Source organism: Pan paniscus, chromosome 13, assembly GCF_029289425.2.
Source record: "Pan paniscus chromosome 13, NHGRI_mPanPan1-v2.0_pri, whole genome shotgun sequence".
Taxonomy (NCBI): domain Eukaryota; kingdom Metazoa; phylum Chordata; class Mammalia; order Primates; family Hominidae; genus Pan; species Pan paniscus.
The window spans coordinates 135495046-135522015 of record NC_073262.2 but is presented as its reverse complement, the minus strand read 5'-3'; the positions used below and the strand labels follow the sequence as shown (position 1 = coordinate 135522015).

The following is a 26970-nucleotide window of genomic DNA, read 5'->3' as shown; positions in this document are numbered from 1 at the left end:
CATGGAAACCAAGTCATTTAATCCATAGGGCGGCCTTACTAGCTTCCTGTTCATGAATATAATTTCTCCAGCCTCATTCAGGATTTTGAAGGTGGTCTGTTTTTCTTTCCTTCCTTTTTCTACAGTTTAGATATGTTTAACAATTGGATAAAGAAGGAATAATAGCTAACAGTTGTACTGCGTTGTTAAGAGCAAGTGCTTGTCAAGTGGTATATTTATCCTTATTGCAACTTTCTGGGAATCATCTTTGTCTCATAGTTAGACATATCAAGGGGCCTCGGCCACTATCCCAAGTGCTAGACCAGGACATCCTGCTGCTCATGAGGCCTCCACCTGGGTGCCTGGGTACATCTCGATCCACCCCACCCCAACGCCACCCTCAGCCGGACCCTCATCTCCTCCAGTGGGGCCTCTGGTCTCTGCTGCCCCACTGGTCACCTGAATGTTATTCTATCTTGTAACTGTCCCCGAATCAGGCACTTGGCTTCATCCCCTTCCCAGTCCTTCAGTGCAAGCCTCCGTCCTGGCTCTCCCAGGGAGCTGCTGCAGCCCGTTTCTCCCAGTCCATGCTTGTCAAATGCAGACAGGACCAGGCATAGGGGTTCACGTCTGTAATCCCAGCACTGGGGAGGCTGAAGGGAGAGGTATTCAAGACCAGGAATTGAGGCTTGAGGCCAGGAATTCAAGACCAGCCTGGGTAAAATAGCAAGTCCTCATCTCTACAAAAAAAAAAAAAAAAAAAAAAGAGGAAAAGCTAGCCGGCCATGGTGACACACACCTGTAGTCCTAGCCACTCAGGAAGCTGAGGCAGGGGAATCACTGGAGCCCAGGAGATGGAGGCTGCAGTGAGCTATGATTGCACCACTGCCCTCCAGCCTGGGTGACAGAGTGAGGCCCAATCTCAAAATAAATTTTAAAACAATAAAATGTAGAACAGAGTGTGTTTGCTCTGTCTAGCCCTTGCCCTTGGGCTAGACTCCTGCCTCTGTGGCACCATCCCGCCCAGCCACGGCAACCCCCCAACCCCAACATGGCTGCCTGTGCAGAGAGGAAGTCCCTGTGTCCCAAGGCCAGGACATCAGAAATGGGGTTATCCCTTTGGAGGTGCTACATTTGCGCTGATTCAGCTGCGCCCCCAAATCGCCTAAGAGACTGGAAAGCATTCATTGCAAGTACAGTTGGTCAGTGAAGTCTGCAACTGTGAAAGCAAAAAGGGAATGTTTCCCTTTTTAAATCATAAGATTGATGAAATGCTGATTTTTCCTTCAAAATGAGAATTTATAGCTACTCCCACTGCACAAATGAATATTCCTGAGTTTGAATATTGAAACATTGAGGGCTATGGAAATTACCCTGCTGGGATAATGAGACACAGTTGGGACATTCCCATCAACTTGGTGGTGGGTGCATCAGGTTCTAGGTTCTTGTTTGCCAAGTGTGTGTGGGGAAAGCATATATTGGATTTTGAGTCCATTCGGGCATTTCTTTATGTTTTGGGGAAAAACATAAGCATGCTGGTCTTTCCCAAGAAATGAGGATGATGGCAGTGTATCCCGTGGCCTGGAGCCTGCCGCTGAGATGGGTGCAGGGCTGGCTTGCACTGTGTATTCCTGGACACAGCAGCCACCCTTGATAAGAACATGAAGCCTTGACTTAGGGATTTCTAATGATTGTCATCTGAGATCTTTTCCTTTTCTTTTTTACAACTCTTTGATTTCAGGGCTCCTGTATCAGGAATACCGAGATAAATCGACTCTCCAAGAAATCGAAACCAGGAGGCAACAGGATGCAGAAATAGAAGACAATACCAATGGGTCCCCGGCCAGTGAGGACACCCCGGAGGAGGAAGAGGAAGAGGAGGAGGAGGAGGAGCCGGCCAGCCCACCAGAGAGGAAGACTCTGCCCCAGATCTGCCTGCTCAGTAACCCCCACTCAAGGTTCAACCTCTGGCAGGATCTTCCCGAGATCCGGAGCAGCGGGGTGCTTGAGATCCTACAGCCCGAGGAGATTAAGCTGCAGGAGGTAACAGGCGCCAAGGGGCGGGGGCTCCCCCACAGCACACCGGGGTGGCCCTCACTGCTGGGGGTGAGGCTTCCTCTGGGGGGTGAGGTTCCCTGGCTGGTTCACCAGAGGAATTGCTGGCAGGGTTGCCCATCTAGAACATGCAGAAAAATAAACATGGTTTCACAGGCAGCAAGAGACACCCAGCTACCTTCTAGGACAGCTCACCCCCAACATTGAGCGTCTGAAGCATTGCTGTCTGATGAGATAGTAGGATCGCAGTTTTTCCACCCTTCGTTATCATCATTGTGTATTTCCGTCACGCGTGAATGCCACGGCACGAGGCAATGCTGAGCTCACTGTGACTATGCCATAGCTCCAGTTATCTGTGGTTGGCGGAGGTCTGCCATATGTCTTTGCATTCACGATCTTATCCCACCACTTTCTTTTGGGGCTGTCTGAACTTCGGATGAATGGGGTCTCTGAAGGAAGTCCCTCAGCTTGCCCATCTGCTCCTGAAATGCTGCAGAAATCTGGGATTCGTGTCTCTGGCCCCTTCATTTGATGGTTCAGGTGGACTTCAGTGACTATCAATTAGGCTGAGGCAAAATCATTAAGTTGCTTGATGGTTTGTTGCTAGGAGGGAGAAATAATCAGTTAAAACCAGTAACAAATGAATAAGAAATTTAAGTGTTTGTTTTAGTGGAACAAAGATTATTTGAGTACTAAGGGAAAATTTGTGGTATAGAGAAACAAGCGTATGGTCAGGAGTAAACAGGAAGAATGGTGGAGAGAAATTGTGAATATGCAAGTTTGTGTTAATTGTGAAATTTAAAAAGTAGGTACAGAAGGGAAAAAAAAAGAAGAGATTTGGTTTTTAATAAGCACTTTGTCCACCCAGTTCCATCATTTGTGTCCTCTTCCGCTCCGTCTCACCCCCACCGCACTCACCTGCATTCCTCGCGCTTGTCCAAGCCCATCCTTGTCCTTGTTTCTTGTGGCAGCTGTGGTTCCAAAAGTCCTGCCTTTCCCTACTCCCCGATATTCCTGTGCTAGATTCTACGGAAACATTTGCTCTTGTTTATTTAAAACTTGAAACAGTAGCCTGTATACACTATTAATGACCCAAACTGTGACTTGTTCCTGACCAGCATCATATACCTGAGACTTGGGTTTTGCGATGAATGGAGTTGCTAGTAGGGAAGGCTTCATGAAAGTGGATTTTTGAAGGGCCACCTAGGCTTCACCTGGGTGTTGTGCCCAGTAGAGTATGGAAAATGTTTAGACTTTGACATCCTTCCTAACTTGTGAGCAGTGATTTGTAAATGGCTACATTGATTTATTTTTTAATAAAACTTCTGATGTAAAACTTAGAAATAAGACTGGGTGCGGTGGCTCACGCCTGTAATCCCAGCACTTTGGGAGGCCGAGGCTGGTGGATCACGAGGTCAGGAGTTCGAGACCAGCCTGGCCAAGATGGTGAAACCCAGTCTCTACTAAAAATACAAAAGTTAGCTGGGCACTGTGGCAGGCGCCTGTAATCCCAGCTACTCGGGAGGCTGAGGTAGGAGAATCGCTTGAACTCGGGAGGTTGCAGTGAGCCAAGAGCACGCCACTGCACTCCAGCCTGGGTGACAAATCAAGACTCCGTCTCAAAAAAAAAAAAAACTTAGAAATAAATCCTAGTAGAACTTAAACACATGTTAGAAACCTTTTACAACATAAGCAAAGCTAAAAGCAGAGAAAGGGCCCTTGTCATAAATGGAGAGCAAACAGTGAAGAAGCATGAAAAACAAACAGCACCAAATTAGTGGCAAATTTAACAGCAAACAAATCCGTTACAATAATGCAAACGGCTTACACTCCTCCATTAAAAGACAGAAATTCTTCAATTGAGGCTCGGTGTGGTGGCTCACACCTGTAATCCCAGCACTTTGGGAGGCCGGGGTGGGCAGATCACCTGAGGTCAGGAGTTCAAGACCACTCTGGCCAACATGGCAAAACCACATCTCTACAAAAATACAAAAATTAGCCGGGTAAGCCAGGCACAGTGGCTCATGCCTGTAATCTCAGCACTTTGGGAGGCCGAGGTGGGTGGATCACTTAAGGTCAGGAGTTCGAGACCAGCCTGGCAAATGTGGTGAAACCCCGTATTTACTAAAAATACAAAATTAGCTGGGTGTGGTGGCGCCCGCCTGTAGTCCCAGCTACTCTACTCAGGAGGCTGAGGCAGGAGAATCCCTTGAACCCCGGAGGCAGAGGTTGCAGTGAGCCAAGATCGTGCAACTGCACCCCAGCCTGGGCCACAGAGTGAGGCTGTGTCTCAAATAAATAAATAAATAAGTAAAATAATTAATTAGCCGGGTATAGTGTCGGGTGCCTGTAGTCCCAGCTACTCAGGAGGCTGAGGCAGGAGAATCTTTGAACCCAGGAGGTGGAGGTTGCAGTGTGCCGAGATGGTGCCACTGCCCTCCGGCCTGGGTGACAGAGCAAGACTCTGTCTCAGAAAATAAAAATAAAAACAGAAATTATCCAATTGATTAGAAATCTAAACCCATTATATTATCAGACAGAGTAGACTTCAGGGCAAGAAAAATTACCCAAGTGAACAGAGTCATCTTGTTTTGTCATCTTATTTATCTACTAAACATACAAAAAATTAGCCAGGCGTGGTGGCGGGTCCCTGTAATCCCAGCTACTCGGGAGGCTGAGACAGGAGAATCACTTGAACCCGGGAGGCAGAGGTTTCAGTGAGCCAAGATCTCACCGTTGCACTCCAGCCCAGGCGACAGTGCAAGACTCCATCTCAGAAAAAAAAAAAGAAAAAGAAAAGTTTTACAATTAAATACGTAACTCCTCTATGCACTTTCATTGTTTAAAAAAATACAAACAATGCAAATGTGTCCAGCCCATTTCTTGGATCATAGGTTTTCACTGGAGGACCAGCTTTATCTACTTTCTCTCTCCTGGTTAGACACAGCCATAATACACCATCTAATTTTGGAGTTTAGACACCTATGCAGACTAAGGGCAAAATCCTTATAGATTTTTACAGTGTTTTCCACTTCTTTTAATTTCAGCCCATTCAGTAGCAGCTTGGTTTTGGTGATGGTTTTTAGCAACTTGCCTTCCCTGGACTCTTCAGAGCTTTCAGCTCAGTTTTCATAAAAACAATTCCCTTTCCACTGAGAATTCATTGGTTTTTATCATTAAATGATACAACTGCATCACAGGTACTGGCTTGAATAAGTTCGAGGAATGCAAGTGACAGTGGGTGCATCCTCACCAGATGGGGAGAGAGGCGGGCAGGTGGCCTCTGCCCTGAGCGCCTGGTGGATCCTTGCACAGCCTGGCGGGTAGCAGAGAGTATGGGGTATTCAGCCAGTGGGTTGAGTGGAGGTTGCTCAGGAGAGTTTGTGTGTGCGAACATCTCTGTGCGCGTCTGAGACCAGCTGTAGCCTGGAAGTGGAACTGCTGGTCCCGAATGAAGTGCATTTTAAATGGTGATTGACTCTGCCCAATTGCCATTCAAAAAGGCAGTACAAGTGTCACATTGCTACCAGCAGTGCAAGAGCGGCCATTTGCACTCACCCTCCCTAGCCCTGCTGTCAAACTTCTAACCTGTTGGGTGAAACATTGTATCTTGTCTTACCCTGCCCGTTCTTGATGACTTGTAAATTTGAGCATCTTTTCACATGTTTATTGCCTGTTTCCATTTCTTTATCTATCAATGCCTGTTCTTATCTTTTCCCCCTTTTCTATTGGGTTCTTTACATTTATCTTCTTGATTTGTAGCAGCTTTTTGTACCTTCTGCATATTAATTCTTTTTTTTAAGATTTTCAAATGTTCTCTCCTGCACGATAATATAAGGGACACAATTTATGCACAGCCACTGGTGCCCAACTGCCTAGGTTTCTCAGCTCCGCTACTTCTTAGCTGTGTGACCTTAGGCAAATTACTTAACTTCTCTGTGCCTTATCTGTAAGATGGAAATCCTAGTACCTACCTCTCAGGCTTGTGCAGATTGAATAAATAACACAGATAAGGAGCTGAAGACTGTGCGTGGCAAAAAGCTGACATTATCAAGGGCTTATGTGCCCTCTCACTTGGTCCATGGCATCTTCTTTTTGGATAAAAATCCTTTTTCCATTTTGATAGCAAATCTTTCAGTACTTTCATTTATTTAAACCTAATCTTCGAATGTTGTGTCTTATGATTAGAAAGGCTGTTCCCAAGAGGTACACTTTACAGTGAAAAGGTAATAGCTGGGAACTGTTATGAACTAGACAAAAAGATAGAGCAGAAGGCAGGGCACAGAGGCTCTTGCCTGTAATCCTAGCACTTTGGGAGGCCAAGGCAGGTAGATCACCTGAGGTCGGGAGTTCGAGACCAGCCTGGTCAACATGGTGAAACCCCGTCTCTACTAAAAATACAAAAATTAGCTGGGCGTGGTGGTGGGCGCCTGTAGTCCCAGCTACTTGGGAGGCTGAGGCAGGAGAATCGCTTGAACCTGGGAGTCAGAGGTTGCAGTGAACCAAGATCGTGCCACTGCACTCCAGCCTGGCAACAGTGAGACTCCACCTCAGAAAAAATAAATAAATAAATAGAGCAGAATCTGTCAGAAACAAGAGGAGACATTGCCACGCGCACTCCACTATCCTACAGGAGTGGGACAGAGCAGGGAGATGGGGAATCAGAAAAAAATAATTAGGTTGGTTGAAAAGATTTGTACTGAACTTTATACTCTCTAGAGCTGCCCTGCCCGCTATGGCAGCCACCAGCCACACGTGGCTGCTGAACACGACATGTAATGAATCCATTTGAGATGCAGTGTGTGTGTAAAATGCACACCAAATTCCAAAGAATAGAAAGAATTGAAAGAGATAAATACAAAATTAAATGAACTTCTGAGATGCCAGCTTGAGACATTAGGGGAAAACACACAACAAACACTCCTAAGGAGAACAGAGAGGACAGAGATCCAAGAAGATACTATGCAAAAGTCTTGATAAGATGAATGATTAGAAAAAACAGATTAATGATTTTCTAGGAAAATATAAGCTACTGCCAATGGAATCAAAAGTAAAAATTTTAAATACACAAAAATATACCAGTAACCCCAGAAAATCACCTGCAGGAAAGATGTGGCACCCGGAGGACTCCTGTTCAAATCCCAGGAGAGCCAGGAGGGTCTGGGGTTACTTAGGCTGGCCTGCAGCAGAGCCGTCTGGTGGAATTCCCTGCCTTGATGAAAATGTTCTTTTTTTTTTTTTTTTTTTTTTTTTTTTGGAGATGGAGTCTTGCTCTGTTGCCCAGGCTGGAGAGCAGTGGCACAATCTCGGCTTGCTGCAGCCTCTGCCTCCCAGGCTCAAGCGATTCTTCGGCCTCAGCCTCCGGAGTAGCTGGGATTACAGGCGTGCACCACCACGCCCAGGTAATTTTTGTATTTTTAGTAGAGACAGGGTTTCACCATGTTGGTCAGGCTGGTCTTGAACTCCTGACCTCGTGATCCACCCACCTCAGCCTCCCAAAGTGCTGGGATTACAGGCGTGAGCCACTGCACCTGGCCAGAAATGTTCTTTTGTATTTTATTATTATATTTTTTGAGACAGTCTCACTCTGTCACCCAGGCTGGAGTGCAGTGGCACCATCTTGGTTCGCTGTAACCTTAGCCTCCTGGGTTCAAGCGATTCTCGTGTCTCAGCCTCCCAAGTGGCTGAGACTACAGGTGTACACCACTACACAAGGCTAATTTTTCTATTTTTGGTAGAGATAGGGTTTCACCATGTTGGCCAGGCTGGTCTCAAGCTCCTGAGCTCAAGTGATCTCCCTGCCTCAGCCTCCCAAAGTGCTGAGACAGGTGTGAGGCACCATGCCTGGCAATGATGGAATGTTCTACATCATGTCTCCAATAGTCCCTAGCTCCGTGTGGCTACCGAGCATTTGAAACTGGTCAGTGCAACTAAGAAACTGAATGTTTAATTCCACCTGGTTTAAACAAACATCAGTTTAGCCACATGTTGCTACTGTATTGATCAGCGTAAGTCTAGAGCAGAGATCATCAAACTTTCTGTTAAAGGGCCAGATAATAAATGTGTTAGGCTTTGTAGACCATACTGTCTGTCAGAACTACCCAGCTCTGTCGTTGTGGTGTGACAGCAGCTATAGACACTGTGTAAAGGAATGAGTGTGGCTGTGTTCCAGTAAAACTTTATTTACAAATACAAGTGGCCAGCCCATGGGCTGTAGTTTGCTGACCCCTAGTCTAAAGCATGGAAAAGAGAGAAATACACAAATTATCTGAACACAGTATAATATTGATAACCAAATCTGAAAATTAGGGTACAAACACATACAAAATTATTTTATTTTATTTTACTTTTATTTTTTGAGATGGAGTCTGACTCTGTTGCCCAGGCTGGAGTGCAGTGGCAGGATCTCGGCTCACTGCAACCTCTGCCTCCCAGGTTCAAGTGATTCTCCTGCCTCAGCCTCCCAAGTAACTGGGATTACAGGCACGTGCCACCACGCCCAGCTAATTTTTTGTGTTTTTAGTAGAGACAGGGTTTCACTGTGTTAGCCAGGATGATCTCAATCTCCTGACCTTGTGATCACCCGCCTCAGGCCTCCCAAAGTGCTGGGATTACAGGCGTGAGTCACCGTGCCTGGCTACAAAATTATTTTAATCCACAATAATAATAGAAGAGTCTGTATATATAAATATAGTCAATATACAGTCAAGGACACTGTTCTCTCAGTAATCAGTAGAACTGGGAGACATAAAATCTGTAAGGTTATGGAAGAATCGGCCACCATCAACCCAAAGGAACTAATAAACATTCCTAGAACACTCTACCCAACAGTAACAGATTACACATTGTTTTCAAGTGCAAATAGAGCTGTCACCAAGGTAAAGCATAACTCTCCTTAACACATTGAAAAGAATTGAAGTCATAGAAAGTATGTTCTCTGACCCTAATGGAATTACACTAGAAATCGGTAACAAAGATAACAGAAAATCTCCAAACACTTGGAAATTAACACACTTCTCAATATTCCCTGGGTCAAGGAGGAAGTTGCAAGGAGAGTTATAAATATTTTGAAGTGACTGAAAATGAATCCGCAGCATACCAAGTGGGATGCAGCAAAAGCAATGTTTCGAAGGAGATTTATAGCATTATGTTTATTTAAGAAAGCAGATAGCTTTCAAAACAATAGCCTAAGCTTTCATATTAAGAAACTGGGCTAGGAAAAGGGCAAAACCAAAGCAAGTGGAAGGAAAGAAATAATACATGTGAGAGCAAGAATCAACATACATGGGAAATTTTTTAAAATATAGAGAAAATCAGTGAAACCAAAATTGAATTCTTTGAAAAGATTAATAAAATTAATAAATCTCTATCAAGATTGACAAAAAAAGAGAAGATATAAATGACCAATATCAGAAACAAAAAAGGAGACATGATGAATCCTAGAGACATTTAAAGGGTAATAAGGAAATATTAGGAACAATTCTACACACATAAATTTGACAACTTAAATGAAATAGACCAGTGCCCCAAACTGAAAGCTACCAAAACTTACCCCAAATGAAATAAATAACCTGAATAGTCTTGTGACTGTTAAATTAATTTCTTACGTAAAATCTTTCAAAATATGCCATCTGTAGGCCCATAAGTTTACAATGGTGAGTTGTACCAACCATTTAAAGTAGAAAATAGTATCAATTTTCCCCATTCTTTTCCAAAATATAGAAGAAGGAATGCTTCCCAACTTTTTATAAGGCCAGCATCCCCTGATAGAAAAATCAGAGAAAGACAGTATAAGAATAGTAAACTACAGACCAATATTCCTCATGAATGTATATTTTTAAATTCTCAGTAAGAAATATTAGCAATTCAAATCCAGCAATGTATAAAAAGAGCAATATGGCATGACTGAGTGGAGTTCATCCTGGGAATGCAAGGTTAGTTAAATATTTGAAAATCAATCAATGTAACCCACCATATTAACAGTCTAAACAAGAAAAAAAAAAACTGCATGGTTGCTACAACAATTGATGCAGGAAAAGCATTTGACAAAATTCAGTATTCAGTCATCATTAAAATTTTCAGCAAAGGAGGAATACAAGGGAAACTCCTGGACCTGATAAGGCACATCTACCAAAAACCTACAGCAAACATCATACTTAATGGTGAAGGACTGAATGCTTTTCCCCTAAGATTAGGAACAAGGGAAGGCTGTCTGTTCCTTCACTGCTCCCATTCCTATTCAACATCATTGTGAAAATCCTAGCCAGTGCAATAAGGCAAGAAAAAGAAATAAAAGGCATATAGATTAGAAAGGAATAAGTAAAACTGCCCCATTCACAGATGACATGTTTACTTGAAACATCCCAAAGAATCTACCAAAAAAACCTCTTAGAACTAATAGTGATTTTTAGCAAGGTTGCCAGATACAAGGCCAACACACAAATATCAGTCATATCACTATATTCTAGCAATGAACAATTAGAAACAAATTAAAATTATCATACCATTTACAATAGCTGCCCTGAAAATGAAATAGTTAGGTATAAATCTAACAAAACATGGACAGGATCTCTGTGCTGAAAACCACAAATCAGTGAGGAGAGAAATCAAATAAAATGTAAATAAATCAAGAGACAAACTGTTTATGGATTGAAAGATTCAATATAGTAAAGATGTTAATTCTCTTCCCATATTTATCTATACATTCCATGCGACTCCAGTCAAAATCCCAGCATTTTCTGTGGTCATAGACAAAATTATCCTAAAATTTATCAGAAAAGGCAAGATAACTAGAATAGCCCTGAGAGATAGAATTTCACCATGTTGGCCAAGCTGGTGTCGAACTCTTGACCTCGGGTGTTGTCCCTGCCTCGGCCTCCCAAAGTGCGGGGATTACAGGTGTGAGCCACCGTGCCCGGCCCAAAGATGCAAACATTTAAAAATGTGTTTTTAAAAAATGAATAACGTGAATGTTCAAGATACATAAAGTTTTTAAAAAAGCAAAATAGAACATTTCATCTATACTGAGAAGGCATAGAAAATAAAGATTTTTTTTACTTTCTTTTATGCATGTTTGTAAATTCCAGTGAATCAGATGTAGATTTTTAAAAATAAATGAGGCTGACCTAACTGATGTGCAATCCGGTTACATTTCGTAGTTGAATAATGTGAGCACGCGGGCTTCAGTGTGTCACTCTGATTTTTTATCGTCTTTTTATGTTAAAGACTTTCACGTGCTTCTCTTTTGTTAATATCTGGTAACAGACACAAAACTGGGATCTTCAGATTGCATGTTCCAATTCAGTGACTTCTGTATCAGATCTTTTTTTCAGTCTATTTATCAAAGCAAGACAGGCAACTTGGACTGCCAGTACAATCTGTTGTCAGGAACTCTCTTTTTCTTTAGCTACAAAAGCAGCAGGTCGTGCTGAATTACTTTTCACACAAGGAAAACACCCTATAATGATGGCCTTTTGGTAGGCTTAATCAGTCACAGGGGAGCCAGGATTTCAGAACAAAATGCTATAGTATGTTTTCCTCCTTTTAAAGTAAAAATTATCTAGCTGAAATGGGAAAGAGTTCCTGTGTAGGACTTTCTCAGCTTATTAATAGTTTGTTGTTTTTGTTTTTTTATTTAGAGACAAGGTCTCACTCTGTGGCCCAGGCGGGAGTGCAGTGGTGCGATCACAGCTCACTGAAGCCTTGAACTCCTGGGCTCAAGCTGTCCTGCCTCAGCCTCTCAAGTAGCTGCAACTACAGGTGTGCACCACCACTCCAGGCTAATCTTTAAAAATTTTTTGAAGAGATGGGGTCTTGCTGTTTTGCCTGGGCTATTCTCCAACTCCTGGGCTCAAGCAATCCTCCTGCCTCAGCCTCCCAAAGTGCTGGGATTATAGGTGTGAGCCACCATGCTAGGCCTCAGTTTTTGTTTTTTAATTTGTCCTGAAGCACTTGGTCCCACCCTTTTGGGATGGTGTTTTAGTTACTGTTTGAGAACCCAACAATTGGAGGAAATAATTAGGCATAGATTCAAATTAAAAGGTTGGGAAGGGGCTGGGTGTGGTGGCTCACACCTGTAATCCCAGCACTTTGGGAGACCAAAGCAGGTGGATCACCTGAGGTCAGGAGTTCGAGACCAGCCTGGCCAACATGCTGAAACCTTGTCTCTACTAAAAATACAAAAATTTGCCTGCCATGGTGGCACATGCCTGTAGTTCCAGCTACTCGGGAGGCTGAGGCAGGAGAATCACTTGAACCCAGGAGGCAGAGCTAGAGAAAGATGGACTTGCCACGGTCCCTGGTCTTGGTGGGCTGGGCATGGAGCTGGAATGATGTGAGGCTCTCCAGGGGAGCAGGGACACACACTCATATATGCACAGCCTGCCCAGGCTGTGGGGTGCGGCTCGGCCCCCGCATGCCCAGACAGGACTAATGGCTTTGTCCTGCTGGGGAGCGAGAAGCAAGGGGCCCTGTGGTCACCTGATGCAGCCTAACCACAGGGTGGCGAATTGTCTTTTCTTTCGGTAGATGCTGGGTCTTGCTGTGTTGCCTGGACTGTAATTTTTACAGCTGTAAGTTGCGATGCAGCTCAGTCTGCATCTGTACAGCCTCTGACATACAGAGTTGTATTTTTGTTGTTTTCCAGCCTGTTTCACAACTTAAGTGTGTTTACTTTCCCCACTCCCAAAAGAAAATTGTGCATTTTAGAAAGAAATTACTTAGGATTTTAATATGATGGACCTCTATCCAAAAAATTAAATTGTGATAATTAATTTACCAACTGTTACTGAATTATATATTTTTCTGTTTAGATTAAACCCTCAACAATTCAGCAGATGAGTCCTACAGTGGAGACGGCAGGGAGTTTTTCTTGGTGCTTTGAGGTGGATGTGGCCATTACCTAAAACATCAGCTAGGCGTTAGAAAGCAAATACCAATACCTGTTTTAACAAAGTAGCAAAGTAGGCAGGTAGCATTTTTTTAAATTTATCTTTTGGTTAAAAAATGTATGCACCTGACAGGAAGTTCAAAAGGTGCAAAAGGACTCTCAGTGAAAGTCTTTCTCCCACTCCTGTCCTGGGCCACCCAGTTCCCTCGTCAGACACATATTCAGGTGTGTGTGTGTGTGTGTGTGTGTGCCCTCATGTCACACAAATGTAAACTAGTATTAAAATACTGACCATATCTTTCCATCTCCATCCAAATAGAGCCCCCTCGTTTTTGCAGTTTTCTGGGCTCCACTGTTCAGATGTTCCATAATGTATTTAACCCGTCCCCGTTGATGGATATTTGCAGTTGGAAATACCGGGTACTGAGAGTGTTCATTGCAGCATTATTTATACTCATGGAAGATTGAACATCTACACAGTGGAATGCTAAGGGAATTACTAAGTGGGATTGTTGGGTGAAAGGTTAAATGTTCTTTAAATTTTGAGAGGGTATTGCCTAATTGCCTTCACACACTAGCCACATATGAGTGTGCCGGTCCCCTGCCACTAATGTGGTGCATTACCCAGCTATTTTCTCTTTACCCAGTGTGCTAGATTAAACATTTTTTTGTTTTGTTTTGTTTTAAGACAGTCTCACTCTGTCACTTATGCTGGAGTGCAGTGGCGCGATCTCAGCTCACTGCAACCTCCACCTCCTAGGTTCAAGTGATTCTTCCACCTGAGCCTCCCAAGTAGCTGGGATTACAGACACCGGCCACCATGCCCGGCTAATCTTTTGTATTTTTAGTAGAGACGGGGTTTCACCATGTTGGCCAGGGTGGTCTCGAACTCCTGGCCTCAGGTGATCCACCCGCCTGGGCCTCCCAAAGTATTGGGATTACAGGTGTGAGCCACCGCACCCGGCCTCGTTGTGGTTTTAACATAACATCTCTCTTGCCATGAGGCAGGCTGAACATGTTCTCAAGCATGTGTCTTTTTAAATTTACACACACTTATTTTAGCATGTAAACATTTTTGCAAATGATTTTATTAACAGGTCATCTTGAGAAAACGTAGTAATTGGCATTTGTGATGTGTGTGAGTGCCGAGGCTTGGGTTTGGGCCCCCAGCGCCTGCATCCCATGGCTGCGTTGAATATGTGACTCCCCTCGTCCCTTAGCAACCCAAGGGGTTAGCTGTCACTCCCCCATCAGACAGCCAAGCCCCCACTCCCCACGCTGCTCACGGGACCTGCTCAGTCCGGCCTCGAATTCACTAAAAACTGCGCTGCAGCGGGCTGGGCTCGGGCTCCGGCTCTGGAGTCCGACTTCATCATCATTGTCTGCAGAAGGAGGACAGCCTTTGAGGGGTTTCTTCTTAACTGGAAGCCTTTTAAAGTCACTTCCGTGCATCCTGATGCCTGCAGCGTGTAAATGACTGCACCGGCAGCAGGCACCGAGGCAACTTTGTGACCTTGCTGTTGAGTCATCCTGGGGAACAGAGGATGTGAATCACCCCAGGGCGGCTGCAGCAAGAAGACTCCGTGGGGCAGGAGCAGAGAGTGGAGAGCTTGGGAGCGCCCTGCGCCCCTGGCTCTGGCTCTGGCCCCAGCTGCTAGAGGAGAGGGAGGAGTGGGCCACGGTGATCCCCGTACCACACCCCCCCCCCAGCCACTGCCCTGCCGAGGACGGACTGAGGCCGGGTCTTCAGCAGGCCCAGGTGGCCCTGATAGCTCCCAGCAGCATACTGGAGACGCGGAGCCTGGATGGTAGGGCCTGTGCTGAGGTGTCACGGCGACGTCCCCACGGCCTCTAAGGGAGTCCAGGGAGGACGCCTTAAACCCTTAGCATTCTGCCTGGCCTTCTCTTCATCCCCTCCCTCCCTCCAGGCAAAAGCCAGTGAACTAAGTTGGGCTCCAGGCCAGTGCCCTGATGCCCAGGACTGGGGGTGACCCGTGTCGGGAGGGCCTGGCACACGGGTAGATGGGAAGGGACCTCCCAGAACCCTTGTGGGGAAGGGGCTACGTTTTGTTTCCTGGCCGTGAGGAAGGTGGAGGGCAGCCAGTGAGCCCGCCCTTCAGTCCACGGTCTGCTGGCCTTTGGCTCCGACCCCTGCAGATATCACCCTGGTGACGCAGCTGCAACAACGCATCGAAGGTCACAGCATCAGAGACAGCAGTGATTTGTTAACACAGGGGTCGGGAGAAGCCAAAAAAACAACCCAAATCAGGCTGGAATGCACGGCCCAGGGGTCCACGGAGAACCCTGGATCATAAGGAGACCGTGTAGGTAAAGAGCCGGGAGGAGAAATCGTGCAGCCTCGAGCTTTGCTGAGGGTGGGGAACGCAGGTCTGATCCGAGTGCGGAGGCAGGAGTGGGACTCCGAGGACAGACACTGTAGGCCCGGCCGGCCAGGCAGCATGGCCCATGTTTGACCGTGAACTGCAGGACAAGCTGAACTGCCTTAAAGAACAGGGAATTGGGGCCCACGGGCTGCGTAAAAGCCCGTCGCTCTTTGGGTGTTAGGGCTGGCAAAGCTTCCGCCTTTCTCCATCAGGAGCAGGTTGGCTTCCTGCAGACTTTTCTTGGTGTCCAGGTTCCTCTTTTGTGACCTCTTGCTGATGGGTCGGGGGTCTCCTTTGTTTTTCAAATGTGTGACTTGAACAGGGTGGTGTAGGCGGCCCTAACTCCGGGACCTGGCTGATCTGAGGCCGCGGGACGTCACCACCCCAGAGCAGCCCCGTGACCCGCGCGGCCTGAGAGGGGGCCTGCTCACCTGGCCTCAGGCCCTGGTCCTGGCCCCACGGGCAGCGTGGCTCCCAGTGCCTCTGTGGGTGATTGTGTGAGAGCATGTGTGTGTGTGAGTGAATGTGTGTATGAGTGACTGTGAGAGTGTGTGTGTGTGTAAGTGAATGTGAGTGAACGTGTATATGAGTGACTGTGAGAGCATGTGTGTGAAAACCAAAGGAGACCCCTGACCCATCAGCAAGAGATCACAAAAGAGGAGCCTGAAGAAAGCCCAGGCTGGACCGGAGTTGAATCTTCACAAGGAATCCAGGCCAGGAATGGGCTTAGGAAAGCCAGGAAGTGTGACGTGAATACTGGCAGATAGCAACAGAGCTGAGAGCGCCATTCCCAGACCAAGCAGAGGTTCAGACAGTCGGGTCCAGGCTACATGCACATTCCCTGAGGAGGAGCTTCTGCAGTAACGATACATACGTTCACACGCCCCCTCATACGCACACATTCACACACACACAGTCACATATGCTCATTTACACACATTCACACTCACCTTCATACACATTCACCCACTGTCACACACTCTCATACTCTTTCACACACATTCACACATTCACACCCACCTTCATACTCATTTACACATTCACACACAATGCATTCACACACACATCCACACATTCACACCCACCCTCATACTCACTCATTCACACATGTTCACACACATACACCCATTCACACTCACATTCACACACACACTCATGCATATTCATTCACACTGTCACACACACATGCATTCACACACTCACACACATTCACTTACATGCTCTCACAGCCACACCCATATACCCATTTGCTCACATTGACTTACACGCCCTCAATCACACCCATATACACATTCACTCACACTTACACACATGCTCTCACACAGCCACACCTATATACCCATTCATTCACATTCACTTACACACACATGCTCTCACACAATCACACCCATATACATATTCACTTACACACACTCTCACACAATCACTTACACACACGTCCTCACAGTCACACACATATACACATTCCCTCACATTCACTTACACACACACATGCCATCACACAATCACACCCATATACCCATTCACTCACATTCACTTACACACGTCCTCACAGTCACACACACATTCGCTCACATTCACTTACACACGTTTTCACAGTCACAACCATATACACATTCACTTACATGTCCTCGCGCAGTCACACCCATATACACATTCGCTCACACACATGCTCTCACAGTCACATACACACTCATTCACTTACACGCTCTCAGTCACACCCATATACACATTCACTCACACACATGCTCTCACAGTCACTCACATTTACTTACACACACATGCTCTCGCAGCCACACCCATATACCCATTCACTCACATTCACTTCCACACACAGTCACACCCATATACACATTCACCCACAATCTCCCACACATGCACTCTCATTCCTTAATGCTCACACCCTGACTCGCGTATGTCTATGCACACATAGACTCATTCCCACTCACCCTCACAGGCTCACACTTCCTTCCACTACCCTGGGACGAAAGTGCCATGGGAAGCCAATCTTGCTGTATTCACAGCTGAGTGCCCAGTGCCTAGACCAGTGCCTGGTGCTCAGCAGATGCTCAGTGAGCATTTGTGGAACGAAGGAATGAACGAGTGAATGAATGAAGAGCGAGCAGAGCCTGGATCCCTCGTCAGCTCTATGCTGCCATGTAGAGGCTTAAATGAGAGCAAAAGTAATATCGATAAGGAAAAGATAGCCATATCGACATGACAAACAATTTGACATACAAAATGAAGACAAACATCCTGGAAGCTAAAATTCACAGGTGACGTTGCCTGTAAATGGATGAGAAGGGGTGAGAGTTCTGGGGAATGAGCCTCAGCCATACCGATTAGCAGGGATTCAGGCCAAGGCCCACAGCTGAAAGGCCCTACCTGCCATTTCCCCTGGCCCTGAAGATCAGGACAGAGATGCTGTCGGCCAGAAGATCCGGGTGATCCAGAGCCAGGGTGTCATCCCAGGTGTCTCTAGCAGGCATCCTTCAGGGCCATGTGGTTTAATGGCATGCTTTTCTGTGATGTGGCGCTGTGGGCATGGGGGTTTTCCCCTTGGTATCATTCGTATTAGTTTTGTGAGTTATGTTTGCTTGGAACTTGTGAGCTGTAACTGCTTGACATTTTCTTAGGAAACTTAAATTTAGCAGCAGGAAAATGAATTCATAACAGCATCTGTAGCTGAGAAGCTTCTGGGAAACTGGCTGCCCGTCATAGCCTCACTTTTGTGTCGGTGGATACTGGCCGACCCGGGGTCTGCTGCCAGTCAGCGCTGGGCTGCAGTTCTGCTGCTGTGTGCTTGCTGTGGCTGCTTTTTAGGTAGATGAGGCAGATGTGACGTGGGGATGGCCACGGAGAGGCCACAGGCTCATTTCGGCATCTCATCTCTGACCGTCGCTGTCTCAAGTGAGGTGCAGACACTGGGGGCCGAGTGGGCCCTGGCTGCTGCTGATGGTTCGGGGTCTGCAGTTGGCCGCTGGCCCTGGAGTGACATCAATGTGAACTCTCTGTGGGGTGTTCCCAGCTTCCAGATTCATCCCTTATTTTAGAGTGCTCTGCCAGGTGGGTGGGTGGGCAGAGCTTTGCAGGGAAGCAGCAGTGAGAGCTCCTGCAGGCGGGCATCAAATGCCCAGCAAACCCCTGCGCTGCCTGGGAGGTGGCAGCATCTCCACTCCTCCAGCATCCAGCCACGTGACTTTCAGGACGCAACTTCACTTCTCTGTGTCTGTTTCCTTTTGGTAAAATGGGAGCTTCTGTCTGTCCTTCCTGGGGGACCTGGGAGGATTAAGTGAAACAGCCTGCAAAACCCCACCACTCCAGGGCCCACTGTGTTCTGGGAACAAATGCCTCTAACCCTGGAGCTCCTGCTTTCATGCCAAAGCCCTGAGCCCTGGGTCAGGGCTCTGATGAGTGGAAAAACTGGAGGGCGGCCCTAAAAGGAGTGAGGCAGGGGATGGGCAGGACCCTGGGGAAGGGGCCAGACCCCCACCTCCACCCCCTACCCCATCCCTACCCTCACCCCTTCCCCCACCCCTATCCCCACCCTCACCCCTCACCCCCACCCCTACTCCCACCCTTACCCCTAACCTCACCCCCACTCCTACCCCCACACTCACCCCTACACTCACCCTCACCCCTACCCCCACCCTCACCCCTACCCTCACCCGCACCCCTACCCTCACCCTTAACCCCACTGCTACCCCCATTCTCACCTGTACCCTCACGCTCACCCCCACCCTCACCCCTACCCTCACCTCATCCCTACCTTTACCCTTACCCCCACCCTCACCCTCACACCTACCCACACCCTCACCCCTATACCGACCGTCACCCTCACCCCCACCCTCAACCCTAGCCTCACCCCTACCCCTACCCTCCCCCCCACTCCTACCCTCACCCCTACCTTCACCCTCACCCCTACCCTCACCCCCACCCTTACCTTCACCCACACCCCTAACCTCACCCTCACCCCTACCTTCACCCTCACCCCTACCTTCACCCCACCCCTACCTTCACCCTCACCCCTACTTTTGCATTCACCCCTACCCTCACCCCTACCCCCCCATACCCCTACCCCCACCCCTCCCTCACCCCCACTCCTACCCTCAACCCCAACCTTACCCTCACCCCCACCCTTACCTTCACCCACACCCCTAACCTCACCCTCACCCCACCTTCACCCCACCCCTACCCTCACCCTCACCCCTACCCTCACCCCTACCTTCACTCTCACCCCTACCTTCACCCTCACCCCTACCCTCACCCCTACCCTCACCCTCACCCCTACCTTCACCCTCACCCCTACCCCACCCTCACCCCTACCCTCACCCCCACCCTCACCGTTACCCCAGGCTCCTCACTGCTCTGTTTCCATACCTCCTCTGTGGCCATAACAAATTACCAGAAACCGGGTGGCAGAGGATGACAGGAATTGATTCTCCCACAGCCTGGGCAGGCTGTGCTCCCTCTGACAGCTCTGCAGAGGATCCTTCTGACCAACTCCAACTGCTGGTGGCTGTATCAGTCCCATCTCTGTCTGTGCCTTCTCTGTGTGTCTGTGTCACGTTATCAAATCTCCCTTGGCCTCTTTTCTAAAGACGCCCATCACTGGTTTGGGGCCAACCTTAACCCAGGATGGTCTCATCTTGAGCTCCTTGACTCAATTATGTCTGCACAGACCCTTTTCCCAAATAAGGTCCCATTCACAGGTGCTGGGGTTAGGACATGGATGTAGCTTCTGTGGGGGCCACAGTTCAACCCACTCTGCTGTCCCTCCTGGGAAGCGACTGTGGGACCTGAACCCGCCCTAAGTCGAGGAGTATCAGAGGGTAACGGGGAAGAGGAAGGTGGGTCATTGGGTTGATTTGTAAACAAGGGAGGAAGGTGAGCCGGGATCTGCCACCTGCCTTACAGAATGACCCGTGAGATGCAGGGCTGCTGTTAGATCCTAGTCAGCTATTCAGAGGCTCAGCAATCAGGTAATAATCATGACATCGAATACAGGCACCTCCAGAAAATTGATCAGGTTATGGATTTCTTTCTCTCTTCCAAAATGAAAATCGCCTTATTGGTTCCATTATAAAATCAGACCATGATATATGTTCATTGTTAAATTATCAGGCGATTCAAAAGGTAAAAAGGTAAACATCCCCCCAGATTCCACCCGTGACACTCGTGCTTGACACTGGCCGGTTTCCCCTGACGCTTTTCTGCTGGGCGTGGAGGAACAGGATTCCTCCCACCTGCTGACTTTCGCACCCACTGGCACACCCAGCACATGGGCCAAGCCACCCTTGGCAGCTGTGCGGGCTCAGGTGTGTGGCTGACCTCTCTTTTTTTTTTTTTTCAGAGAGAGTCTCACTCTGTCACCCAGGCTGGAGTGCAGTGGCGTGATCTGGGCTCACTGCAACCTCTGCCTCCCAGGTTCAAGTGATTCTCATGCCTCAGCCTCCCAAGCAGCTAGGATTACAGGCATGTGCTACCACACCCAGCTAAGTTTTGTATTTTTAGTAGAGACAGGGTTTTACCATGTTGGCCAGGGTGGTCTTGAACTCCTGACCTCAAGTGATCTGCCCGCCTCAGCCTCCTAAAGTGCTGGGATTACAAGAGTGAGTCACCACGCCCAGCCTGACCTCTCTTGTTTTTGTCTTGTTCATATTTTGGATCTTAGGCTATCTCCAGTTGTCAGTATGGTAAGTGTTCTCTCACAGGGAGTAGCCTCCGTGCCCTGTCACCTTAGGGGTAGTGTGCTCCCTAGGAAGAGTGGCCTCACTGCCATTCCCGGCTGCAGGTGTTACCAGCTGCCCCTGCAGCAGCCATCCCAGGCCCCAGGAGCAGGCGATTTTTCCCTTTCAACTCCCTGCTGAGCCTCCCTCTGCTTCTCTCTCTCAGCCAAGGCTAGCGCCTTCGTGGAAGGCCAACTTCAGGCGGTAACCATGGGGTCTCCCTGCTACAGGCCATGTTCGAGCTGGTCACTTCCGAGGCGTCCTACTACAAGAGTCTGAACCTGCTCGTGTCCCACTTCATGGAGAACGAGCGGATAAGGAAGATCCTGCACCCGTCTGAGGCGCACATCCTCTTCTCCAATGTCCTGGACGTGCTGGCCGTCAGTGAGCGGTGAGGAGAGGGGGGACAGCCACCTCCCTCAGGGCCCTTCCTTCATCCCCAGGGCACATGCTTGAGACACTGATGACAAGTGCTGGATACTGGCTTCTCTACTTCCAGATGTTTGGAATGTTCCATAATAAAATATAAATAAATGAAGAACTAAATCCAAACCTCACCACCCCTCCTGGCAGGGTGGCCAGTCACGTGCCCCGGCATCCCTTCCCGTGAGCACCTGTGCCCCACACAAAGCTCTGCGCTGAGCATCCTGCTGGCCCCAGGTTGGAGTGACGCTGAGTCCAGCTCTCTCATGCATCAAACCGGTGGTTGGACGGGTTTAAACCAGGCAGGTCCACGGGAGTCTTGTGACAGGGACAGAAGGTGTCCATGTAAGCTGCTCCTTACCCTAGCAGAAAGCCCCAATGGCGCGTGCAGGGCCTCAGGCCCTGTGCAGGGTGCAGCCCTGGATTCCCACATCCTCACCTCCTGAGTGCGTTTGCCACAGCTCTGGGAGCTGTGCTTCCAGCAGGGACTGTGTGAAGCCTGGGCCGAGCTGCAGCGGAGGAAGAGTAGACAGACATCTGCCCATTGAATCCTTTGAAAAGGAAAGGAACCAAATCATGTGGCCAGGATGAAAGAGCACTTACCATCCCCAGGGCAGGCCATGGAGTTTTGCAGCCAGAAGCCACATGGGGCTCAGCTGGGACAGTGCCTGGTGATCAGATGGGAAACCAAGGCGGGGCCCGGCGCAGCCCCACTCTGAGCAGTGGGGATCCGCTCAGCATCACCTGTGGCACCCTGGGAGCTGCTCGCTCTCTGTGGGCCTCCAAGTGGGTCTCTCCTCCACGCTGACACTCTCACTTCTGTTTGCAGCCCCCTCACCCCTTCGTGGCAGCCGCTTCTGGTGGGTTTGGGGGGTGATGGCTGACTGGGGCCAGAGTGGCCTGTGAGACCCCTGGGCTTCTGCTGCGGCACTTCTTTTTTATTTTATTTTTTTTGAGACAGAGTTTCACTCTTTTTGCCCAGGCTGTAGTGCAGTGGTGCGATCTCAACTCATGGCAACCTCCGCCTCCTGGGTTCGAGCGATTCTCCTGCCTCAACCTCCTGAGTAGCTGGGATTACAGGCGTCCACCACCACACTCGGCTAATTTTTTGTATTTTTAGTAGAGACAGGGTTTCACCATGTTGGCCAGGCTGGTCTCGAACTCCTGACCTCAGGTGATCCGCCCGCCTCGGCCTCCCAAAGTGCTGGGATTACAGGCGTGAGCCACTGCGCCTGGCCCTGCCACGGCACTTCTGTCTTATGTATTTGTATTTTACTGTGGAAAATTCCAAACATGCAGAGGTAGATGTCCATGTGCGCTGCTCACCAGTGTCAGCAGTGGTCAGCCCAGGGGCCAGTCCCTACCCCCCAGGGGACCCTTCTGAAGCAGATCCCCGTGGTCATCTATTTTATCCTCAAACACATCAGCACATACCTGAAAGATAAGGTCTCTCGGTGCTCCCAGCACCATCAGCCCCGTGAAAACACAGTCATTCTTCAAGATGACCAAATACACCACCAGTGCTCGGTGCCCCTGCCGATGGATCTTGTCGGCCTGTACACTCACCGTGCACACTGCTATGTCCAGTGTCCAAGTCAGGCTCGCATGCTGCCCTTGGTGAGACAATTCCCCACCGTACCCCCTGGGCACCCTCCGCCTCAAGCCGCTGCCTCTCGTAGGTTCCTCCTGGAGCTGGAGCACCGGATGGAGGAGAACATCGTCATCTCTGACGTGTGTGACATCGTGTACCGTTATGCGGCCGACCACTTCTCTGTCTACATCACCTACGTCAGCAATCAGACCTACCAGGAGCGGACCTATAAGCAGCTGCTGTGAGTGTGCCCGGCAAGGGGCTCAGGGGCAGGGGGAGGTGCCCGGGGCAGCCATACCAGTGCTGGCCCAGGCTCCTTACACGGTGACGCTTCATGGTCCTTTACCTCTGCGTTCCCAAGGTCCACATGAGCCACCGGAGTTGGCCAGGGATACTGGTGACAGCATCCCAACCCAGCACGTTCCAGGGTGTATTGGTGTCACTAGAGAAACATTAGCCCAGCCAGACCCCAAGAGAATCAGCGTAGCATCCACCGGACCTGGATCCAATGGCTGAGCAGAGCACTGTGCAGTTAGAAAAGAGAGCTTGAGGTCAAGTGAGGTCATGTGGACAATTCAAAGCCCAGGACATCAGAGATGGGGCTTGAACTAGCGACAAGGGCAGGGATGGGGATGGGAAGGAGCCTCAGTGAGGCTCCTCCAGCAGCGCCGGGGCATTGATTGCTAATCTGCCCATTTTGTAAACTTTCTCTGAGGTTTAGTTGACAAGGTAATTTTCCAGCCAGCGTGCCTCTTCTGAATTCTGCGCGCTGAGGTTCGCGCTTCAGTGCCTGGGGTTAGCCAGGGAGGCCGTCTTGGCTCCACACAGAAGCACCCAGGGAGTTTTCCAGTTGTGGCGTCTGCACATTGCGCCTCACTGCCTTTTCCACCAAGACGTGGAGTTCATGGTGCACGTTTCAAGCCTGAGTCTTTGGGCATTTGGATGTTTTAACAGTTGGTGAAGGAAAATTGGAATTGGAGGGAATCAGGATGCAATTTTTGAGGATAAACATTGAGAAGGCAAGCATGTGGCAGATTAGGAATCATTCACAGCACCCAAGAGCCTGCCGCTGTGGCCCCCGCCAGGCCGTGTGAGCACAGAGGCTGAGTGACAGGCAGAGCACCTGTCCCTGCCGTCCCTGCCATCCCTGCTGACATGCATGGGGCCGAGTTCACCTCCAGCTCTCCCAGCCCTCATCAGCGCTGTGGCCCAGCCCACCGCTGAGCCCACCTGTCAGAAATAGTGCAGGCTGTCCTGGTGGTGTCTCTAGCCTGCTGCCCGTTCCTGTCACGACGTGGGTTTACCTTGCCACAGTTTCCCGCAGGGTGAAATCATCTAATTGTGCATCTGATTCACAGACTTGGCCACACAAGGAATCCTTGTCCTCCCACACACAGCATATTGTGCCAAGTCTTCAAGGCCAGGCATGTGAAGCCACTATTGTTATTTGACTTTTATGTGAACAGTCTACTTTCCTTTTGAAAAAAACAAAGAAATCAACATGTTTTCTGAGCCCGTGGGTCGTCTGGATCCTGGGAGGCTGTGGACGGGGAGGAGGAGTCTCCAGTTCATGCCTCCTGCAGCTCAGAGACCTACTCCACGTGTCTGTGTCCCCAGGCAGGAGAAGGCAGCTTTCCGGGAGCTGATCGCGCAGCTAGAGCTTGACCCCAAGTGCAGGGGGCTGCCCTTCTCCTCCTTCCTCATCCTGCCTTTCCAGAGGATCACGCGCCTCAAGCTGTTGGTCCAGGTACAGCTTCCTCCACCTGACCCACAGACGGGGCTTCCCAGGCTTTGCTGTGGTCATTCCCGGGCCCTGTCAGCTTTCTAGGAGGTCTATTGGTTCAACAGATACTAAGCTCCTCCCATGTGTGCCAAGCACGTTCCTGGGCAGTGAGGGCGCAGCGCCTGCTCCCAGGGAGCCCATCGCAGAGGGGAGAGACCGACCCATGCACAGCCAGGAAGTGGGCATGGCCCTGGGGACAGCCAAATGGGCCGACACGACAGGGGTGGCTGGCTGGCCACTGCCAGTTGCAGGGGTGGGGGCAGGTCAGGAAAGACACATGACGTGTAAGCTGAGACCTGGCTGACAGGGAGGAGCTGGTGGGGGCAGGTAGAGGAAAGAACATTCCACGCAGAGGGAACCGCTTGTGCAAAGGCCCCGAGACTGCAAGGTTCATGGACAGAAAGGCCAGCAGTGATCTCGGGAACATGACAGGGACGGGAGTGGGTGTGGAGATGGGGACACAGGCAGGTCCAGGGAAGACATTGGGTCCTGTCCTCAGTGTGACGGGAGTCACCTGATCGGGCCCACTTTTAGGAGCTGGCCCTGGCTGCTCCAGAGGGTGACGGAAACGGGGAAGGGGTTACACTGGCCTGTGGGGCTGGGTCGGGGAGTCGGGGCCCGGCAGGGATGTCAGGGAATTGAAATCAGTGACTTGCTGAGAGAAGGACTGAGAGTGATTCCTCGGCTTTTACCTTGAGCAGTTTGGGGGTGTGCGGCCGCGGCTGAGATGGGGACATCTTGGGGCGGGGAGGGCTCAGGATTCAGGGCAGGATGAACTGAGTTTGAGATGACTTTGGACAGTTCAGTGTCAGAGGTCAGAGTTAAAGGGAGAAGTTGGGCAGGACTCGCTGGCATCAAGGTGGTAATTAACCGAAGAGGCCGCCAAGGAAGGAGAGAAAGGTGCCTGAGACCAAACTCAGGGACGCAGCCAGGCCTGGGAAGGAGCAGCGGTGAGGGAGGAGGAAACCCACAGAGCTGGAGGCATGGGAGACTCGGGGGGATGGGGCTTCCAGAAAAGGGAGGCTCCAGCCAGACCCAGAGGCAGGCCCAAGACCCCCTCCGCCTGACAGGCCCAGTGAGACAGGACAGAGACCCCCTCCACCTGACAGGCCCAGTGAGGCAGGACAGAGACCCCCTCCACCTGACAGGCCCAGTGAGACAGGACAGAGACCCCCTCCGCCTGACAGGCCCAGTGGGGCAGGACAGAGACCCCCTCCACCTGACAGGCCCAGTGAGGCAGGACAGAGACCCCCTCCGCCTGACAGGCCCAGTGAGACAGGACAGAGACCCCCTCCACCTGACAGGCCCAGTGAGGCAGGACAGAGACCCCCTCCACCTGACAGGCCCAGTGAGACAGGACAGAGACCCCCTCCACCTGACAGACCCAGAATCAGGACAGAGACCCCCTCTGCCTGACAGGTGCTGGGGCCCTGTCTACTGATGCCCTGGGCAGAGGGAGCCATTGGCAGCTGGGCTGGTGAAGTGGATGGTATAGAGTGCAGCTGTGGCCCTGAGGAGCATGAGCTGAGGGGGACCTGGGAGCCACAGGTAGCAGAGGTCAGAGGTCAGACAGGTGAGAGGCCAAAGACCTAGGGGCAGCTACTCCAGAAAGAGCAGAATTACAGAGAGGAGGCCTGACCCCGGAGGAAAGGGTTTGGGAGCATGAGGCCAAGGAAGCAGGTGTCTGGAGAAGCCCCCGGCCCAGGGCTAATGGAGATACGAACGTGAGGGCAGAGCCGGGACGGCGACCCCAAACCGGAAGACACCTGTGATGAACGCAATTCCATGGGAAATATTTTTTTAACTTGGAAAAAGTGAAACAGAAGACAGTAACATTTCCTAATTATGCAGTGAAAAATATTTTAGGACATTTTATAGGGAAAGTGCATATATGAATATATTAAAACCTTAGCTTCTATAAGATGAAAACCAACAGTAAGATTAAAAGCAATGGAAATGCAGTGATTAGGAAATGGTGGAATGGGGACAGCTGGGGTGGGCACTCAGGGAAGGGCTCAGAGAAAGGGGTGGCGGGTCAGGGACCATTCCAGAGAGAACGGCAAGTCTCCACATCAGGCAGCATGCTGGGGACACACTGAGAGGAGGCTGGCGTGGGAGAGCACGTGCCAGGCTAAGGA

General features: G+C 49.5%; 1 protein-coding gene across 1 annotated transcript in view; it reads left to right on the top strand.

Annotated features, from left to right (window-relative positions):
• NGEF (neuronal guanine nucleotide exchange factor) overlaps window positions 1–26970 on the top strand; it is a 43529-nt gene that overhangs the window by 5780 nt on the left and 10779 nt on the right. Inside the window, exons 3-6 of the mRNA XM_008965728.5 lie at window positions 1721–2022; window positions 21266–21426; window positions 23138–23290; window positions 24667–24796. Of these exons, the coding sequence (XP_008963976.2) occupies window positions 1721–2022; window positions 21266–21426; window positions 23138–23290; window positions 24667–24796 (746 nt within the window). The remainder of the gene's footprint in view (window positions 1–1720; window positions 2023–21265; window positions 21427–23137; window positions 23291–24666; window positions 24797–26970) is intronic.